Source organism: Armigeres subalbatus, chromosome 1 (assembly GCF_024139115.2).
Source record: "Armigeres subalbatus isolate Guangzhou_Male chromosome 1, GZ_Asu_2, whole genome shotgun sequence".
Taxonomy (NCBI): domain Eukaryota; kingdom Metazoa; phylum Arthropoda; class Insecta; order Diptera; family Culicidae; genus Armigeres; species Armigeres subalbatus.
In genome coordinates, this window is record NC_085139.1 from 135,237,513 (window position 1) to 135,258,513 (window position 21,001).

A 21,001-nucleotide genomic window follows, 5' to 3' on the forward strand; every position below is an offset into this window, starting at 1 on the left:
GATTTCGTCACCACCAATACAAACTCTGAGTGGGTGGCTTACATTGTCCTCTCGTGAACCTCTTCCTATCATGTACTTCGTCTTCGACGTGTTGATGACTAGTCCAATCCGTTAAGCTTCGCTTTTCAGTCTGATGTAGGTAGAGGTGTGCGCCGCCGCGCCACGCCGCCGCCGCCGGCAGTTTTTGGCACGCCGCCGCCGCCGACATTTTTGCATCGGCGCGCCGCCATTTAAAATTTGCCACGCCGCTGATCTATAATTTTCCACGCCGATTGAAATTTTCAGTGGAAACTCCTAAGATTCATTGGATTTTACGTATAATTTGCTGATAGATCTCTACAACATTACGTTGAAACATCAGAGAATTTTTCGTGAAGATACCAATTATTTCTACGAAAATTCCATACAATACCTTGTTAAAACTTCGAAAAGCTCTCTGTAAAAACTAAGCGTCTGAAAATTGCGAAAAATGAAAAAAATGAAAATCTAATTTAAATTGAATTTTTGCATAGAAAAGAGTTGTACGGCAGAAAGACTGAAAGTTGTTAGGCCGAATCGTTTAACCGAAAAGGTTAATTGGTAGAAGCCTACCCGAGCAAAGCTTAAGAGCATATCGATAACTTGTTTTCATGTTGTGAAATCATCGATTATGTTTACCTAATTTGATATCTTTTTGGTCGTTTTGACGGTTAAAATATCAAAACGTTTAGCAGAATCAGCTTACCGTGACATCAAATCCAAAACTATTCTACTGTCGATGAGAGGAAATCGAAAACTAAATTTGATATTGGTTTCCGATAGCAAAATAAGTACACAGTTTGATGTCATATCATTCAATTTAGTAATCTACAGCAACATGAGATCAAAATATATAATCAATCATGATGATTTATACATATTTGAAAACAAATTGTGAATCATTTTGTTGTCAAAATCAAAATATTCTATATGCTCTCATTATGTTTTCAGACTTTGATAGGATATGTACAGGGTTTGCAGAAATCGCTTTCAATAGATAACGAACAACGATAAAAGAGAGGCAAAAACTATTCCGAATTATAACAAGCCATGATAACAAATTTATCAAACTTGTATACAAGTGCGACAAAACAGAATCGGATAGGCAGCCCCCACAGAAAAATGGTGATTTTCCCTTTGTTCTCACTCTTTTCGTGTTGGTCACTGCACAGCTGTGTAGAACAAGTTGAAATGCATCATCAGAGCCAGTGATCCCTACATTTGGAGCTTTCTAAAAAAAAATATCATGGGGTATAGCCGCCCGAATCAGTTCTCTATCATGACAACTTGCGAAAAAAGTCTCTCGCGGGATGCTACATATCGTATGTGTACACAGAGATAATAAGTGAGAGACTTGCTCATTCTCTTTAGGATTCAATCCCTGGATATGTAGCCTACAGATATTTGGCCGAGAATCGTATTTGGTCGAACAGTTCCTTTGGCTAAAAAAATCGTGAACTTGTCCTTCGGCTGAAATAGTCGTTTGATAGGGTGTCAGGCCATTTGGCCGAATGCCGTTTGGCCGAACGGGTCGTTTGGCCGAATGCCGTTTGGCCGAATAGTTAGAAAAAATTTTACCTCAATTTACGAGTGGTCCTTCTTCCTACTTCCTTCTTCCTTATTCTTACTGCCTTCTTCCTTCTTCTTACTGCATTCTTCCTTCACCCTTCTTCTTATTTCTTTCTTCATTCTTCCTTCTTCCTTTCTCCTTCTTCCTTCTTCCTTCTTCCTTCTTTCTTCTTCTTTCTTCCTTCTTCCTTCTTCTTTCTTTCTTCTTCCTTCTTCCTTCTTCCTTCTTCCTGCTTCCTTTTTTCTAGTTCCTTTTGCCAAGTTCCTTCTTCCTTCTTCCTTGTTCCTTCTTCCTTATTCCTTTTTCCTTCTTTCTTCTTTCTTCTTCCTTTTTCCTTCTTCCTTCTTCATTCTTCCTTCTTCTTTCTTCCTTATGCCTTCTCCCTTCTTCCTTTTTCCTTCTTTCTTCTTCCTTCTTTCTTCTTCCTTTTTCCTTCTTCCTTCTTCCTTATCCCTTCTTCCTTATCCCTTCTTCTTCCTTCTGCCTTCTTCCATCTTCCTTCTTCCTTCTTCCTTTTTCCTTTTTCCTTCTTCCTTCTTCCTTATTCCTTCTTCCTTTTCCTTCTTCCTTATTCCTTCTTTCTTCCTTCTTTCTTCTTCCTTCTTCCTTTTTCCTTCTTCCTTCTTCCTTCTTCATGCTTCCTTTTTCCTTCTTCCTGATTCCTTCTTCCTTCTTCCTTCTTCCTTTTTTCTTCCTTCTTTCTTCTTCCTTCTTCCTTCGTCCTTTTTCCTTCTTGCTTCTTCCTTTTTCCTTCTTCTTACTTCTTCTTGCTTCTTCCTTCACCCTACTTCCTTCTTGTTTCTTCATTCTTCCTTCTTCATGCTTCCTTTTTCCTTCTTTCTTCTTTCATCCTTCTTTCTTCTTCCTTCTTCCTTTTTCCTTCTTGCTTCTTCATTCTTCCTTTTTCCTTCTTCCTTTTCCCTTCTTCCTTCTTCCTCTTCCTTCTTTCTTCATCCTTCTTCCTCCCTCCTTCTTCCTTCTTCCTTCTTCATTCTTCCCTCTTCTTTCTCACTACTCACTTCGTAAGGAAACGTATTTCAACTATTCGGCCAAACGGCATTCGGCCAAATGGCATTCGGCCAAACGACATTCGGCCAAATGACCCTAAACCTTTGATAGAAAGGGCAATTTGGTCAAAATGGACATTCGGTCGAAAGTGTCGTTCGGCTGAATTGGTCATTTAGGATATTTTCACGACAATAACGGGAGAATCTTTTGAATTTCGCCTCAAAAAACTGATGAACTTCCCCAGAAATTCTTCAAGTTTTTCCAGAATATTCATTTGAAATTATTTTCAGATTTTCCACGGGAACTGCTTTCACGTTTCGAGAACTCTTTGTAATTACCAAGGGAAATGTTGAGTATTCTTTAAAATTCACACAGAAAATTTTGACTAGTAAAAGAGATGCTTTAACGTTGACTTCCCCAATCTAAATTAATCAAGCCGGTTAGTTTTTTATCCTTTACTAGTTTATTTATGGACGCTGTAGCGCCCGTGGCAAGTGTTTTTTGTGTTCGTGTTCGGCAAAACGACCTGTTAGGGATAACGACTTTTTCGGACAAATTACCAGTTCGGACATACGGCTTTCGGCCAATGGAATTTCCAAAGAATTTCTTACGGACAATACACTAGTCGTTCGATAATTGTAACATGACGCTTTCTAGTCCATTCAAAGTTAATTGCCTATATGCCGGTTATTAAGGCACCGGTGTGGAAATTAATTACTATGTCTGAAACTTGATTATGCATATGTACAACATGTGATAGATTTAGTTCGGAAAAGGTATTGAAGGGTAACCGCCCCTTCGGTGGGGTTTGATCCCACGACCCCAGTTCGCATGACAGGTGCTTTCCCTACTAAGCTACGAAGGACCTCTAAGCCACGAAGGACCTCCGTTGTACATATGCATAATCAAATTTCAGACATAGTAATTAATTTCCACACCGGTGGCTTAATACCCGGCATATAGGCAATTAACTTTGAATGTGCTGAACTCGAGTGGCGATCTCTCTTCGCTTGTGTGGTCGGGTTGGGATCTGACGACCAAACTGGCACATCCTCACACAACCCTACTTCATTGAGCGCCGTTGCTGATAAATCAAGTGTGTAGGAGCCGGACAATACTAAATACTCATCCTACTTGGTTGACATGTGTACAAAAATACATTTGAGAGAGTTAGTTCTGAAAATGTATTGCGAGAGATCGGCTGGCACCTGGTGCTGGGAATTTGGTTTCATCAGTACCCGCTAAGCTGCGGTGGACGACGGAGGTCCTTCGTAGCTTAGTAGGAAAAGCACCTGTCATGCGAATTGGGGTCGTGGGATCAAACCCCACCGAAGGGGCGGTTACCCTCCAATACCTTTTCCGAACTAAATCTATCACATGTTGTACATATGCATAATCAAGTTTCAGACATAGCATTCTAATCGTCAAACAATTGTCAGACGTCGTCAAAATAGAAGTGCATCTGATTGTTCACCGCTATGCAGTGATCATCGACTTTGACATAGTTTTGAAGCTCAGCTGTTCGATAACTGCAAAACTGATGTAACTTTCGAAATGCAGTTAAAAGCATTGCAGTTAAATGACTTGCAGTTGTCAAACGTCTACTGTACAAATAATTTCCCGTAGAATTCCAAGAATTTCGAACAATTTTTCTTTGAATCGTTTTGAACAATCCTCCGCGAAAATTTTAAAGAAGTTTCCCTTAAACTTACGGAGAATGCATTAAGGATCTGGCTTTCTCAGTCTACGGACCAGATCGTTAATGCAACAATTTTTCCAGTCGTTAATAACACTTATGGAGAATTTCTCCTGAACCTTCCAGAGAATTATTCTCGAAAACTCCTTAGAGTCTCCCGCGAAAATTCTTAAGAATTGACTGTTTTATCGTTGGTCATGCCAAACAAGCCGTCTTTATTATTCTAGATTGAGAAAGCCAACGGTAAAACACCCATTCAACCAGCCGCACTTTACTACAATTATCAATAAAGTTCTGTACAAATTTGGAATAATAGTCAATAGAAACTCAACAAGACTTTTCCATAAATTTCCGAAGTTTTTCCTGTAGAAGTTAAAAACATTTTTTTTTGTAAAAATTCTGAAGTTTCTCATGTAAATTGCGACAAATTTTCTGCTGAAATTCCAAAAAATTGTATTTGGGAATTCAAAAGAGCTTCTCTTGGAAATTCCAAAGATTTCTCGAAACTTCAAACAATCCGAAAATATTTTACAAATTTTGGTTTTCCTCCAGATTTTTCTGGAAAAGTTCATTAGATCATGCGAAAATTAAAAAATCTTCTTTCAATGTCTTGAAAATATGCCGAAAAAATTTCAAAAAAAAATCATAGAAAAACGTAATGAAAAAAATAGCCACGCCGATTCACGCCGCCGCCGCCGCCGGGTAAAATGGCTTTCGGCGTGACGCCGAAAACGCCGCCGCCGCCGGCCAAAATTCTGGCAAACGCCGCCGCCGAGGAATATCGGACCGGCGCACACCTCTAGATGTAGGCTTCCTCCATCCTCTCAAAGTTACGTGCCGTAATATCTATGTCATCGGCGAAACCAAATAACTGGACGGACTTCGTGAAAATCGCACCACTCGTGTCGATCCCTGCCCTTCGGATTAGCCCTTCCAAAGCGATGTTGAATAACAGACACGAAAGACCATCACCTTGCCGTAACCCTCTGCGCGTTTCGAAAGGACTCGAGAATGCCCCTGAAACTCGAACTACGCACATCACCCGATCCATCGTCGCCTTGATCAACCGTATCAGTTTATACGGAAATCCGTTTTCGTGCATTAACTGCCATAGCTGGTCTCGATCAATTGTATCATATGCGGCTTAGAAGTCGATAAATAGATGATGTGTGGGCACGTTGTATTCGCGGCATTTCTGCAATACCTGACGTACGCCGAACACCTGATCTGTGGTAGAGCGTCCCGATCAAGAATGCATAACAAAATTATAACAAGGGGAGTTATTTATTTCAGAAAAATAATGTAACAAAATGTGTTATAAAATTGGCTGGTTAGTTGTTAAAATGACAAATATTATATCAAAATTCCCTCTAGCCGTAACATAATTATATCAAAGGTTGTTACCTTCATTTCAACATTATAACAACCGTTGATATGATTATGAGGTACAAAAATCTACTTTCATGGTAATTGCCTACATCACGTATAAAAATGTGGTACTCTACAACGCCGGATTTCCATCCATAATGTAGGCAATTAAATTTGTACTAGCTATTAACATCGAACATTGATTCAAGTTATACTGGAGGTGATTACCTCCGCTTTTTTCCAATATCAAAAAATGTAGGCAATTATTTTGTGTAAATATACATAACTAATGTTGTTATAATTTTGATATGAAATAAAACTGGCCGAAGACACATTTTTATCGAATTATCTAATTATAACACACGTTGTTTTAAATAACAACCATTGATAGAATTGAGTTATAATTTTGTTATGTATTCCTGATCGGGGTTCACCCACAAATCCCGCCTGGCACTGCCCCACGAACTGTCTTGCAATTGATGTTAGTCGGCGGCATAAAATTTGGGAGAGTACCTTGTAGGTTGCGTTCAGCAATGTGATTGCGCGGTTGCTACAATCCAGCTTATCGCCCTTTTTGTAGATGGGCCACACGACACCTTCCATCCACTCCTGTGGCAGATCCTCATCCTCCCAAACCTTGGTAATTACCCAGTGCAGCGCTGTATTTTTTTTTTTCAGAAAAAAACGTTTAGATTTCAAAATCCGCGTTTCAAATTCGTCACAGGGTGTTTAGTGGCACAATAATCGATTGAATTGTTAAGTTCTATGTGTGTTTCACATACATTTCACCATAAGAATCATTTGAGTGCATATACAATAAATATACATTTAAATTCCGAATTTATTCACTTACCAAACATATATCCACTTACCTCCTGTTTCAGATACTTCTGTCGATCATGTTGGCAGTTCCAGCATAATCGAGACAGTTCACTGCAGAACCATAAACCATTGACCCGCAATTCGAAATCAACCACCATTGTCGGAGTGGGTCCTCAGCAGTCATCCCCCGCATCACTGCAACAACATTCGCAGCACAATCAGTCGCAGTTTAATTATCACCAGCAGCACAACAGTCATTCACAGCATCATCACCACCATAGCTACCATGGTTCGCTGCATGGATCTCCCAAGTCGCCTTCGCCACCGTGCAACACTAGCAGCAGCAGTAACAGTTCGACGGATTCGTCGCCAGTTTCATGTCACGGACCTGCTAATTTACACCAACAGCTGCAGCAACAGTTTGGCAGTCTGTAAAAAAGCGTGAGTCACAATCAACTTCTTTTCAGTAGATTTGCTACCGAAAAGCACTGCTCCTGACTGCTTTTCACCAAATGTGGCCAAATCCCATCAATTTTGGTGCCCAGAACTAGGCACCAATCGTTGTTATCTATTAGGTATCATTGTTGAATTGTGAATGTCGCAACATTTTGTTTGTTACACCATATCCTTGTAATTCCATACGTTTAACGTATTTATCACCGCTCAATCTACACATCGAATGGCACCGTTGATCCACACGCTTGCGGAATGTTTAAATAGTGGCAGGGATACGAATGCATGGCACTCAAATACATCCGTTGAAGCATTCCTTTGAGATATTTCCCAGCATGAAATTTCCTAGATACAAAGGAATTGCATCGGAAGGATATTTAACCATTTCAACCGCATCATTTCGTAGCATCTTCATTGCGTTATTATTAGACAATTGCTGAGTTTAGTAGTGCGAACAAGGCACTATTATTAAAATTTCAACAATTTGGAAAAAAAATGTCCAAGGATTGGAATAGTATCCCGAACAACAACACGTAAGAAGATTGCACAATTGGATAGCAATGCTTGATTGCAATAATATGATCACTTTTAAAATTTAGCCAGTACTTGTGGATTTAAATGCCAGTTGAGGTGAACGAGCGATAGATTTAGAAACCCAAAACACACTTAAATAGTTTTGATTACTTTTAAGCAAAAGGCAGTTTTAGGAGACACCGTTTAATTCGAAAAAAAATGGATCCATTAATGAGAATGAAACATACCAACTAAAGAAGTAAAAGTAAACTGTGAGGAAGAGCTGTTTTTATATAACATTTTAAACATGGAATGCCAGTCTTGCGCGCAGAGAAAGAGAGGAAGAATCGTGTTTTAGTTAGGAGAAAACAAAACTGTTCCGTACCGCCTTGCGCTACAGCAAATTAAGTGTCACTAGCAGAACAGAATGCAGCTGTAAATTTTAAGATGCATCGCCTAGAGAATGTTGTTTTTGAAACAAAATTTGAAACGGAAATTGTAATTTAGATATTAGCATCTGTTATTTATATCGGTTATTTAATTATTTATTTATTTTTCTACATTACTTTAAGCCTTGCTTAACGATAGGGAAACAGAAAATCTCTTGATGAGCTTTTCGTATTTTTTGTAAATGATCGGTAGCATATGTACCGGTACAAGGTATCTATCGATTTCGAGTTTGGTTGGTTGCATTTAGTAGATAGCCTAAATGCATTTATATTAACATCAGAATGATTCGCGGATCGTTGTGAAATCAGAATTTGTTTAGTATGTGTTTGCGTTCTTATTTATTGTTCAAGCTTTTTTTGTAAACCGTATACTTCAGAATAAATGTTCTGGCATATTAATTTATTACGAAAAAAAACTACGTTCAATGGCACGTCTGGTTTGTTTTACTGTTTTATCGAAGCACCAGTTACTACTATCCTGTGGACTTTTAATTATAATAGTAAATGTTTGGGCTTTTAAACGGGTACTTTGGTTGTTTGACTAATTTTATTTCCATTTTATCGTATATTTTAACTAGAGAAATTTTAGTATATGTAGTGTTTTGAGTGATTTTTAATATTGTAAAAAAATTTTACTGGTTATTTGTTTGCAGATGTTAAGAAATGATGAATTTTAGATTTTTTCTCTAAAGACAACATATTTCTGTGAGACAAGACTTCATTAAAATCGACTGCTTGCGACCGTCAAAACAATAAATATTTAATTATAGGTGTTTTCCATCTTTCAAAAAAAACATACATTCACTGATCAAGCGTAAGATTCTTCCGAATCCTAAACAAATTAGAACAGATGAGCAGCTATGAAAATACCGCAATGAATTAAGATACTATATAATAGTACGAGCTGTAAGTACCAACAGCGTTGGAGAGCTACTAAAAACATGATCTGCCAACAAACCACAGTCAAATTGTTGTGCAGTTTCTTTTCTTTCAATTTTATACTATTGTTCTGTACATTACAGCTGGGATCAGAGATAAATTAGCTTATTTGTGTTACTTAAAATGTAGATTAAACTAATAACAGCTCATATTAAGGCGTATCGAAAGACATTTCATTTTAAACGTCATAAAATCAGCATATACGATTTTTTGATACAAAATGATAAACCCGATTGGATGATGTTTGTAATAATGAGCAACAGGTTTCATAATTGATTAATTGACGTAAAACTTACAACATATAGCCAAATAGGAATGCGAGAAAAAGTAAATTGAAACTTAAAAATGGATAACACAAGGGGAGCTTGCCGTATATGATTTCATCTACTAGCTGTACTAGAAAAATAAATCGGAACATTTTTAAACCTAGAAATACTTCGAAATAAACATTCTATTTGAGCAATGTCGTTCGATAAAGCAAAAAAATTGAATGAAAACTTATTCATATGCGATTTTGGGCTGACCAGTTGAATCGCAAATATTTATTAAAAAAGTCATGAGCTGGTCTACACTCCTGAACAAGCCTTCTGAACAAAATTCGATAAATGGAATCATCAAATTGAACGATGAGTTGAGTTCCCAGTTTAGTTGAAACTTTTTGTGCGTACATGATATGTATTGTGAACAAACATGTCGAGCTCGGTGGTCTAGTGGCTACCACTTCTGCCTTATAAGCAGGAGGTCGTGGGTTCCATTCCAAGCTCGTCCCTTTCCTACTGTGTATTTCTATCTTAGTTCTTTCTTTGTTTCATGTTCTACCAGAACATGATTCCTTCTGTTATTACCTCCCACACTAACAATTCTAAAACCTTCCGTAGCGAACCAATGAGAAGTCGTAGAGTTCTCTGCATCTTTCTTAAGTAGGTGTACAACTAACCATCCTTCCTCAGCATTCGTAAGCACGTGGCCAGGACAGATCGCGACTATTGGAAAGTGCATTGCTTCCATCTAAGAGATAGTGATTAGTCCCAAATCAAAGTCATGCTACTCTTATACTTTAGTCTTGGCTTGTACCACCTACGAATTTGTGCGAATTGCTCAATGTCAATGCTAATGTTAACGTGATAGTGTAAACACACATTGAACAGCAAATTTCCGATATATGTACCTGGCACTCGTTGATCGACATAAATATGGCACCACCATGTTTTTCTAGTATTTCTTAAATTATGAACACACACTCTGTTTCACGACTTCTCAGTGCATTACATTGATATTAGTGCAGACCATTCACATTCAAGGCGAAAAGTTCATGAACAAAGATGCGAAATAAAAATAGCACCATAAAAATATATAATATTATAGTTTTGACCGATATTTATTTCGAATTTCAGTTAGTTGCTAACAACTAACATGGAAAGTGAACTAGAATGCAAAAACTGATGAAATATTGTTTGTTTCCGACAATTTTGCAGAAATGGGTCGAATGTTGCATATTCTTTTGAAGTAGATTGTAAAAATTAAATTCTGCAATGATGCAAGATTTTTTTTCAGTGGAATTGATCAATTTTAGGAAAATTTAGATAATGGCTATCCCAAAGAAAAACGAGGGAGAAGAAGCCAGCTTACGGCAAAATATGAGTGAACTAAAAAAGTAAATCATAACATCATAGTAAGTCGTGCTATCGAGATATGTGAACTTAATTCTGCCTAGCAACGAAAACTTGAAGTGGCACAAAAGATGCAGCAAGCTCTATTTTATAAGAGCACCTCCATGGGAGTCCTCATTGCTATTCTTATTATAGAGCTCCCTCCCGAGTGCTATTTTAGGATAGCGCCCCATCTTCCCACCGGTGGTTTCTGTTTTAGGTACAGCGACTTCGTAAACATAATGAGTTCTCACCGGGCGTTGCCAAAAGTAGACATCTTCTTCTTTAACTAGATGAATTTCCAAAACAAATCATGTTCAAATCAACGACACAAAAGACAAACTTGTGGAAGATTTTCTGGAGGAACTACTTGAAAAACATACTGAATAATTACTAAAGGAACCTTCTGAGGGATTCCTGGAAGACCTCCTCCTTGGGATAACTTTCAAAATAAAAACAGTAAAATTTTCTTTTACGAAAAATCCATTAATATTTCGGGTTCCAGCGGGCGCCGGTGCGCATCACTCCTCATTATAGCTGATCTTTTACTGTAATTACTTTTTTTGCGGAGTTGGACTGGGGCACTACACGGATAGATACGTAAACACATTAATGAGTAAAAATTTAACCATTTTTTGATCCTGTATTGGGCTGTCAGAAAATGGGGAAAATTTGACAACTTGAAATGGGTGAAAAAACACCCATTTTGAGAATGGTGACCAACTTCAAAAACGTTTGTTTTTAAACCCATAAATGGGTGAAAAAAGTCTTTGAAAATTTTTATTAAAATTAAGCTGCCTGCTGCGTGTTCTGGCGTTCTAGGTTTATTATTATTTACTTGTACGCGGAGATCATGGAGAAACTTGGACGTAAGTAATTGAAATCATTTTAAATTGAATGTCAATAACCTATAGTTCGTTGTTTTGATTAATTAGGATCGGAACCGACGGAAGTGCATCCTCGACAACGCCACGACGAGGGTTGCCTGGGGATTGAAAAAAATGTCATTGTATCAACATATACTTGAATAGAATTTAACGATATGTATGGTAAAATAAATAAATGAGCTTGAGCATTTCATTTGTTGCACTTATCTTTGAATACGCGAAAAATCCCATTTTTATTATTTTTCAATCTATCTCCGTTCTCAAAAATGAGAGTTTTTTACCCATTTTGAACAAAAACCAAATTTTAAAAATGGGCAAATAAGCCACATTTTTTGACATATATTGTGTTTACTCATTTATGAGTAAAAGATGTTTTACTCATTATATGAGTAGATCCACTTATTCTTCAAAATGGGGGAAAATTTACCCTTTAATGAGTTTACGAGGTTCTCCGTGTAGATGCAAAAAAAAAAAATAATTCCCTTGCTATGTATTTAATTTACGTCGAAATTGTTGTGAAAAAGAAAAACAGATTTTCTGTATTTTTTATCAATACCAAAGTGGCGTTTCAACAAAATAACAACTCTGTATGGAAATTTAGCAACCCAGTATGGGGCGCTAAATTTGGAAACTCACGGCTAATTTTGAGTTCCGTTCTTATTTTACATTCCCGTTTAGATACCTCCGGTGTAAAACTGAGTCCCTATAAAGGGCCCGGAAATAGCGATAGGGACCCAGATGGCGACTCCCGTGGAGGTGCTCTAAAGTGACAAAAACATAATAGCTTCAACTTTGAGAAGTACATTACCTGTATTACCAGTTCAATCTTGATGGTTGACAATACTATATGGGCGATTTGCACCTACCCGGTAAAAATCGTTTACTCATTAATGGGTACTTTTTCTCTGCTATCTCTTTCTCTCTGCTGAAAAATTCACCCATTTTGGAAGAATAAGTGGATTTACTCATTTAAATGAGTAGATCCACTTATTCTCCCAAAATGGGTAAATTTTTCAGCAGAGAGACAGAGATAGCAAAGAAAAAGTACCCATTAATGAGTAAACGTGTTTCTCCGTGTAGAAATTAGTCGAAACCTTGGTGATGAAGTAATGATGATTATGAGGGTTTTTGACGTTGGACAACGTCTTACCCGAAGGTACTGGGTGTCAAATCAGAATCTAAAATTGGGGACCGTCACGAAATCATGTAAGATTTTGAACGTTAATAGAGCCTTTATCTTTTGATGGATTTTCGAGATTTATATGAACCGGTGCCAGCGAAAGTGGTACATATTACATTGAGTAAGTTATATCAATCGATTCAGCAACTCTCCAGCAATTTGTCAATTTCATTAAAACTTCTGATTATTTACGTTAAACTATTGAAAATTTCAATTCTTCTTCTTCTTATTGGCATTACATCCCCACACTGGGACAGAGCGCCTCGCAGCTTAGTGTTCATTAAGCACTTCCACAGTTATTAACTGCGAGGTTTCTAAGCCAGGTTACCATTTTTGCATTCGTATATCATGAGGCTAGCACGATGATACTTTTATGCCCAGGGAAGTCGAGACAATTTCCAATCCGAAAATTGCCTAGACCGGCACCGGGAATCGAACCCAGCCACCCTCAGCATGGTCTTGCTTTGTAGCTGCGCGTCTTACCGCACGGCTAAGGAGGGCCTCTTGAGCTGCCCGATAAAAATATCAGAAGCAGCCAATCCCATTCATGCATTCCCAACACGGACATCAGAATGATGTAAGTTACGGGCCTTATCACCTACCGTTTCATTTCTTCCGGGTATAAAAAGGCCCATGATTCGCCCTCGCGCGTCATTTCTGTACGATGATCCACGATGGTGTTGGTCCTAGCATCGAAGGCGGTGGTTTCTAGAGATGGGCAAAACGGATCACTTTGTTGAGCGGATCAGATCTGGATCATTCAGTCTAAAGATCCGGATCTTTCATACTGATCAGATCTTTGGATCAAAACGTAGGAAAAATGCAAAATGATGAAATGGTGGTATTCAGGATCACAGTTTAACCCGTACAGGCAATAATTTTACTCCTCTCTCGCTCACAAGCATGTATAACTTGTCTAGAGAATCTACAATAAACTTTTTATTTTGCCATTTCCTTACATAAATTTAGATAATTTGTTGGTCTGGTGAACCGGATCTTTCAAAAAGTGACTTTATCTTCAAATTATTCACTCACTTCAAAGATCCGGATCATATGAACGGTTCCGGATCTGAACGCCCATCTCTAGTTTCTACATATGTAGCGGCGAGTGGCTTTCGTTGGCGTCAGCGACACTGCAGTGAAATTGTCTTGCATGGTTCTGCATCTGGTTTTGTTGCAGGAACAATAAATTGGTTCTTTTCAGGACCACCATTTTATACAAGGAAAGGTTGTTGTGTGTAGAATTTTGGTCAAAGTGCAAATTAACTGCTTTGCGATGCAAGAAAGCCGTCCGTCCGTAACAAAATCACGAGAAAAGGCGCATGGATAGCATCAGTGACACCCAAGTTCAATTTTCTCAAGATATTTATTTGGTTTTGTTGCAGTTTGTGATTGACGAGGTATTGAAAATAAATCTATTCTCAGGATCACAATTTTGAATTTGCAATACAACACAAATCGAAACAAATTTCAAATTTCACTGACGAAAAGAAATTTCTGAAGGAAGATAAAGATCAACTTAATTGTGACATGAATATTCCACAATCTACAACATGTTTGATCAAAATGTGTCTCAGATGCTCATACTTTAACCATATTTACATTAATATTTACCAACGAAACAACAGTACTTTAGTTAACACTAAAATCATAACCATAATAAACGACAAAAAAAATCTAGAATTCAAGAAATAAATTGCTCAATAGCAAAAACGATTCACACATGGATTCAACTGATCTAACTTTCTAATTCCCCAACTCATTCTCTCGATGGTGACAGTTCAGCAGCCCGAGCAATCCTCTTCGCAGTCATTGGGTGTAGCCAAGCGTTAGGCAGTCCTCTTGTTAGTCGTTAGGTGTGGCTGAAATCTGCGATTGATTAGACCAGGGGCGTAGTGAGATCGCTAGTTGACGTTGCGCATTTAACACTCCCCCCATCAATACGCCGAAGATTCGTCTGAAGTGTATTTTCTGCAACGCCAACGTCAAGCACTGCGAGCTTAACTGATGGTCGCTCGTATATCCCAGTGGAAGTTTGCACCGTAGCCCATCGAACCTGACCGTCCGCAGCTACCTTGGTGGCAATCACTCTTCCCTTTGGCCAGTAGTTGCGTGGAAACTTTGAGTCAGCTATAACAACGATGTCGTTGACTTCAACAGGCTTCACTCTCGCGAACCATTTCGCTCTACGGGTTAATGATGGAAGGTAGTCGTGCAGCCATTGCCTCCAGAATTGATTCGCCATGCTCTGGGATATGCGCCAATACTGCTTCAGTTGATCAGGGTTGTCATCGAAGCTTGTCCACGGAAGAGCTCCACTTGATGATCCCATGATGAAGTGGTTAGGAGTCAGCACGGGAGACAAGTCATCATCGAAAGGGATCTCTGTCAAAGGTCTCGAGTTCACAATATACTCCACCTCTATCAGAGCACTCCGCAAAGCCTCATCTGATGGAAAACGACTTGTTTGGATTCTTCCTAATTTTTGCTTGACTGTACGAATCAGCCTCTCCCAAGCTCCGCCCATATGTGGAGATAGGGGTGGGTTACAGCTCCATGTTGTGTGCGGTGAAGTGAATGCTGCGACGATTGCGTTTTGGTTCAATTCTTCAATGGCCTTCAACAGTTCTTTATTGGCTCCCACGAAGTTTGTACCACGATCGCTATAGATGGCGAAAGGTATGCCTCTTCTATTTATCACGTTGCGTAGGGCCATAATACACGAGTCAGTTGTAAGTGAGTGTGCTATTTCCAAGTGTATGGCACGTACGGTAAGACATGTCGCCAGGACCCCCCAGCGTTTCTCCACTCGACGGCCAACGGATACCATCATTGGCCCGAAATAATCCACCCCCATGTGGCTGAACGGCCGACTGTAGGCTGCGAGGCGTGACGGTGGCAAGTCAGCCATTAGCGGTGGTTGCGGACGAGCTCTTTCGTTCTTGCAAACTTGGCAGTTATTCCGGATCGATTTGTAAACGGCTTTTACTCTTGGGATGTAGTATCGTTGCTTCAGTTCATTTATAACGATCTCATGGTTCTGATGAAGGAATCTACGGTGGACATCTAGCACAACGAGTTTGGTGATGCCGTGTTCACGAGGAAGAATAATAGGGTTGGCGGTGTTCCTGTCGATGTATTGGCAAGCATTGGTTCTCCCACGAATCCTCAAGATTCCTCTTTCGTCGACGAAGGGGCAGAGACGAAATAGAGGACTGCTTTTAGGTAGTTGCTTTTCTGGTTTTCTTCGAAGATCAGAAGAAGTTGCAGACAGGACGGCTATCTCTTCTCCGTAGATACTTCTTTGGGCTACTTGGAACAGATAACATTCAGCTGTGATTAGCTCACTACGAGTAAGTGGTCCGTATGCTTTAGGAGTATTCCGTATTTTTTCTCGCATATTCTTGATGGCTCTGAAGACGTATGCCGTAGTCCTCAGCAAAGGAAACCACTGGCTGAATTTGTTAACTACGATAATCGGTTCGTGAACCTGAAAGTGGAGGTGTAGATGTGAACGAAGCTCTGTGTTGATTACAGCAATAGAGTGCGTATTTGCTGGCCATTTCTCCTCAGGATGTTTTAGAAAATCAGGTCCACGGAACCAGCGACTCCTCGAACTTAGATCGGGCATGCTTTTCCACTTGGTCCCGTCGTCCGCCGAGTTTAATTTTGTCGGAACCCATCGCCATTCCCGTAGTTCTGTTGTTTCTAAAATTTCGCTGACCCGCACTCCAACATACTGACTGTAGCGACGATGATCTGAGTGTAGCCAGCACATAACATCCCTGGAGTCTGTCCAGAAAACGCGCTTATGAATCATAATCGAAAGAGATCCCAAGATTGTGTCTGCCAGTCTTACTCCAATAACAGCAGCTTGAAGTTCAGAGCGTGGTATTGACAAAAATTTTAGAGGCGCGACTCTTGTTTTTGCTCCGGCTAATGCAATGTCCACGTTGTCTCCCTCTTGAAAGCGTAGATATACCACAGCTGCAAAACCATTTTCGCTGGCATCCACGAAAGTATGCATTTGTACGACAGTAGCTCCTCCTATAGATGTCAGGTTCCGGTAGCAGCGAGGAATCTTGATATCCGATACCCGAGGAAGCACCTTCAGCCACAGTAGCCATTTCTCATAATGGGAATCGTGGATCTCCTCGTCCCAATCCACGGAGGCTCGCCAGATCTCCTGCAGTAGACTTCGAAGAAACATTAGGAAATGACTGATTAATCCAATTGGGTCAAAGACCATCATCAGGGTTCTTAATACTTCACGCTTTGTCGGTCGTTTGCAACCAGACAGCAGTTCAGCATTGTGGCGTGAAGACAGTTTATATGTGAAGCAGTCCGCCGTAGTATCCCACCACATTCCGAGCACCTTCTCAGTAATCTCTGTCTCTCCGATGCTCAAGTTTTTACCTCGGTTTCTCTCCCTCCGAGTGCGGCAGATACCGCTGGTGAGTTGGATACCCAGTTTCGCATCTCGAAGCCTGCTGCTTGGTAAATCATTTTTACGTCTGCGGCCAGCTGAACAACTTCCTCCTCCGTTTCGGAACTGATCAGCATGTCGTCCACGTAGTGCTGATGGACGATAGCTTCAACCGCATCCGGATATTCTTGCTCATATTGCTTCGCGTGGGTGTTCTTCACATATTGAGCTGTGCTTGGAGAGCAACAGGCTCCGAAAGACATCACCTGCATGACGTATGTGCTGGGAGCTACGTCAGAAGCTTTTTCCTTCCAGAGGAAACGTAGGAAGTGCTGATCTGCTTCTCTCATTAGTACTTGATGGTACATTTCTCTGATGTCTCCTGAGACCGCTACACGAAACTCATGGAACCGTACTAGGACCGAAAGAAGAGAGGTCAGCATGTCAGGCTTTTTTAGGAGTACTGAATTCAGAGACACTCCATGAGAGGTGGCTGCCGCATCCCACACCAGTCTGATTTTATTGGGTTTGTTAGGATTAACTACTGCGAACATCGGAAGGTGCCACACACGATTGCGCGTAAGTGCCATCTCCTTCTCGGTGAGTTTTCTGACGTATTTTTTGGCCACATATTCATTGACTTTCGCTTCTAGCGCCTGTGCAAAATCAGAGTTCTTTTGCATTCGTCGTTCAAGACATTCCCAGCGTCTTAGAGCCATCGATCTGCTTTCCGGGAGTCTTACATTGTCGTATCGCCATAAAAGGCCGGACTCGTATCGTCCGTTCGCGCGTTTAGTTAACGTTTGCAGCAATTCTTTCGCTTTCTGGTCATCGGTGGACAGCATCAGCTTAAAAGGCTTGCTAATGCCGAGGCTTTCAAGCGAGAAATACTGCTTCATGGCCTCGTGCAACTCTTCATTTGATCTGACTTCACATTCACATATTTGGACGCAGTGATGGTTAGTATGACCGACGTCGTTTATTGTCGTAGAACAGCATCCATACGCGCTCCAGCCTAGTCGTTGTTTTACCGCTATTGGCTCGTTTAGCTTTCCTTCACGGCATTTTTTCACGTTGCCCAAGCTTGCGTAATCTAATCCAATTAGGAGACGTGGACTGACTTCCCGATAAGATTCAACCGGCAATCCTTCCAGATGTTGGAACCTTTTCTCTAATTCGGCCATTTGCAACGTCTGTGGACGAAGTTGTAGGCTTTTCACAGTATGTATCTCGCAGAGATTGAACTTTTTGCTGGGATTTGTGACACTAGAAATCTGGAAGCTGACCTTTTGAGAATAGTTTTCTGTTCTGTTCGTGCCTCCAGTCCATCGCAGACAAAGCGAACTTGTAGGACCTTGAACTCCTAATTCATCCGCCAGGCTTTGCTCCATTAGAGTTAATTCTGAGCCGTCGTCGATGAAGGCAAAGGTGCGCACCGTCTTTGACTGACTATGAATGAGAACTGGTACAAATCTGAACAGAGTTTCAGACTGCCCCTGATGTACGTTACAGTTAGTGTTAGTACCTTGATTCCCTTGAACGTGTTGAGATATTGCTAGCCCGGAGGACTTCGTTGACGATTGTCTACCCTCATCGTGCCGTTATGCCTCCGTAGGCACTTTCGACATATTCTAAACTCTCGCACTACCGCCCACCTGGAATCGTAGCCAAGCTCCTGGAACCGTTTGCAATGCGATAGAGTCGAACAGCGTTCTTTGCATGCCACGCATTCTTTGCCAATATTTTTTGAAGGCATTTTGTTGATTGTAGCGGCTTTCGACGATCTCATTGACGAAAGATTATTCTCTTCTGGAGGAACGTTCAGATAGCTATTTTTGAATCTCTAGGGCGAACCTCATTTCCTGCGGAAAATTATACGACGCTGGCGTCCTCGGCCACGGAGCGTAGCCATAAACTAAAGTCCAAAAGGTTGGGCGAAGGATTGTCACGAGTGTTCTTCGCCCAATCCAGTTTTAACATCGGCGGTAGCCTTTCCACCAGCTCGTACCTCAATGAAGCGTTATACATGAAATCCCCAATCTCACAGGCTTCTACTGTTGCAACTAGGTTTTCTACACTGAGTGCAAACTGGATCACAGTATCCAGCTTTTCGATGCACGGTGACGGTAATAATCGAACCTTCTTGACGATAGCCTGAATGATGACTTCCGGACGTCCGTAAAGCATCTTGAGAGTGGTTATAACTCCCTGTACATTAGATGGATGAAGCATACGGCACTTCACTGCTTCCAACGCTTTTCCCTTGAGACACTTCCGTAACCTAAGCATATTTTCCTCGTTAGAGAAACCGCAAAGCTGAGTTGACGAGTTAAACATCGAGAAACAGAGTGGCCCCTCTTCTGGGCTTCCGACAAAGTCTGGTAAATCTCTTAATACAGCCTGTCTAGCTGCTAGCTGGCTTCGATTCTATGCGTAGTTTTCATCTTCATTTAGGATTAAGTTTGCCGGGGGTATACTGCGTTGCTGCAAACGAGAGGTTGGGGTAGAACCTTGTCCAGGAATAAAATCTAAGCCATCAATGAATGTTCCTGCCCTCCGAGGTTTCGTGGAATGCCCAGACGAGGACTAGAACGTTGTGGTTGTCGTGTATCAACTTCATGTTCTGCATGCAACACATACGGTGCAACGTAACGATTGGTATCATCACACTGCACTGTAGGAGATACCGTCATTCCTGACCGCTGCCTCAATATTTCGGAAATCCTAACTCGTTGTCCTGCGTTTCTTCTGGGGTCAATCGATGTACGATCATCATGGAGAATATTCATGTTTGAATGCGAGGTGGAAGGGTTGTTTGCTGCAGGGTGAGCTGGCCAACGACTTACATCTTGTAGCTTGTTGATTAGCGTTTCGATAGCAGGATCTTCATTGGTGTACCTATTATCCGCTTCCGAGGCCAGAACTCTGGATCCTTGCGCTCTCAGCGAGCCGCGCTGTTCACGAATTTTGACCGGGGGGTTCTCCGATTCGGCATCTACGAGACCGGAGTCGTCACCGCATTTTTCCGTGTCTTCCATCCATTGCTGTACCTTTTCCACGTTCTCCAACAACGAATCCGGATTGCTGACTTGCGATGATGTTTCACTCTCGAGCTCCTGTAGTAAGCTATACTTCTGCTCCAAATACTGCAATTGACACTTTCTCTCTTCCTCGAGTTTCTTCAGCTGTATTTCAATTTTCCTGTTTCCGCTACGCCTACTTGATTTTCCACCAGATTTTTCTGATGCTGCGACGTTGGGGGGTGGATTTTGATGCTGTTTACTATGGCTGGTTTCTTGGATCACTGGGGCACCACATTCAGCTGGAGTCGCTCGGGAGCACACACTTGCACAACCTGGGCACGACCAACTAATGTCTTCCACTGATTGACTCACTTCGACACATGTGAAATGGTACCAGGAATCACATTCAGCGCACTGTACCATAGCGAGATTACCGGGTTCGTTGCAAAATCCGCAACTACAACTGACTCGGTTTACGCGAACGCGGCGCGGGGGATTTCGTCTGACAGAGAGAGGCTTTGAACGCAGAGGGAGATTGTTTCTTATTCGTACTTGTACTAATTTCGCTGAGTTTTTGCTCTTTGGTGCACAGATTTGTGCTTAAGTGGATTTCGGAACAGCACTTTTCACAGTACTCACCGTTTCGGTAACGTTTACCTGGTTGTTGAGAGCGGACACAACTTTAACCGTCGACTGAGTCCCGTTTTGGGTTTGGACTACCTTTTCCGGTATTACCGCATCTGCCTGAGCTTCAAGAACGAACTGTGCGATATTCTCCATCTTCCTCGTCGTCTCCGAAGGATTTGTTATCCCCGGATGGTTTGTTTTGTTTGTGACCACTCCACCTGTCGTGCTGTAAGCTGGTGCTACCGTTCGTTGCGTACGGGAACCACCGCTCGACTGCTTACTCGCCATTCCACTCTTATACAGAAATTGTAAATTTGTTGGCGATAGAAGTACGCTTCTAGAGGTTGTGAAGACTTTATTGTAAGACTTACAA

The 21,001-nt window shown here is 40.9% G+C and overlaps 2 protein-coding genes across 8 annotated transcripts in view; one reads left to right on the forward strand and one right to left on the reverse strand.

The window, feature by feature from the left end:
- The window catches only part of LOC134205158 (ras guanine nucleotide exchange factor L), a 139,711-nt gene extending 131,383 nt beyond the window's left edge, over positions 1-8,328 (forward strand). For all 7 annotated transcript variants that reach the window (XM_062680141.1, XM_062680136.1, XM_062680139.1 and 4 more), the window contains exon 9: positions 6,545-8,328. In XM_062680141.1, the coding sequence (XP_062536125.1) occupies positions 6,545-6,917 (373 nt within the window). In that variant the 3' untranslated portion in view covers positions 6,918-8,328. The remainder of the gene's footprint in view (positions 1-6,544) is intronic.
- A 6,103-nt stretch (positions 8,329-14,431) lies between these two features.
- Positions 14,432-16,918, reverse strand: LOC134206576 (uncharacterized). Its single transcript, XM_062682303.1, has one exon. It carries the CDS (start codon positions 16,916-16,918, stop codon positions 14,432-14,434), a length of 2,487 nt encoding a protein of 828 aa, XP_062538287.1.
- Between the last annotated feature and the right edge of the window lie 4,083 nt (positions 16,919-21,001).

What these genes read in the sequence shown, in the direction of transcription:
- LOC134206576 (XM_062682303.1), bottom strand. Translation starts at nt 16,918, where the DNA reads ATGTGGTGGGATACTACGGCGGACTGCTTCACATATAAACTGTCTTCA.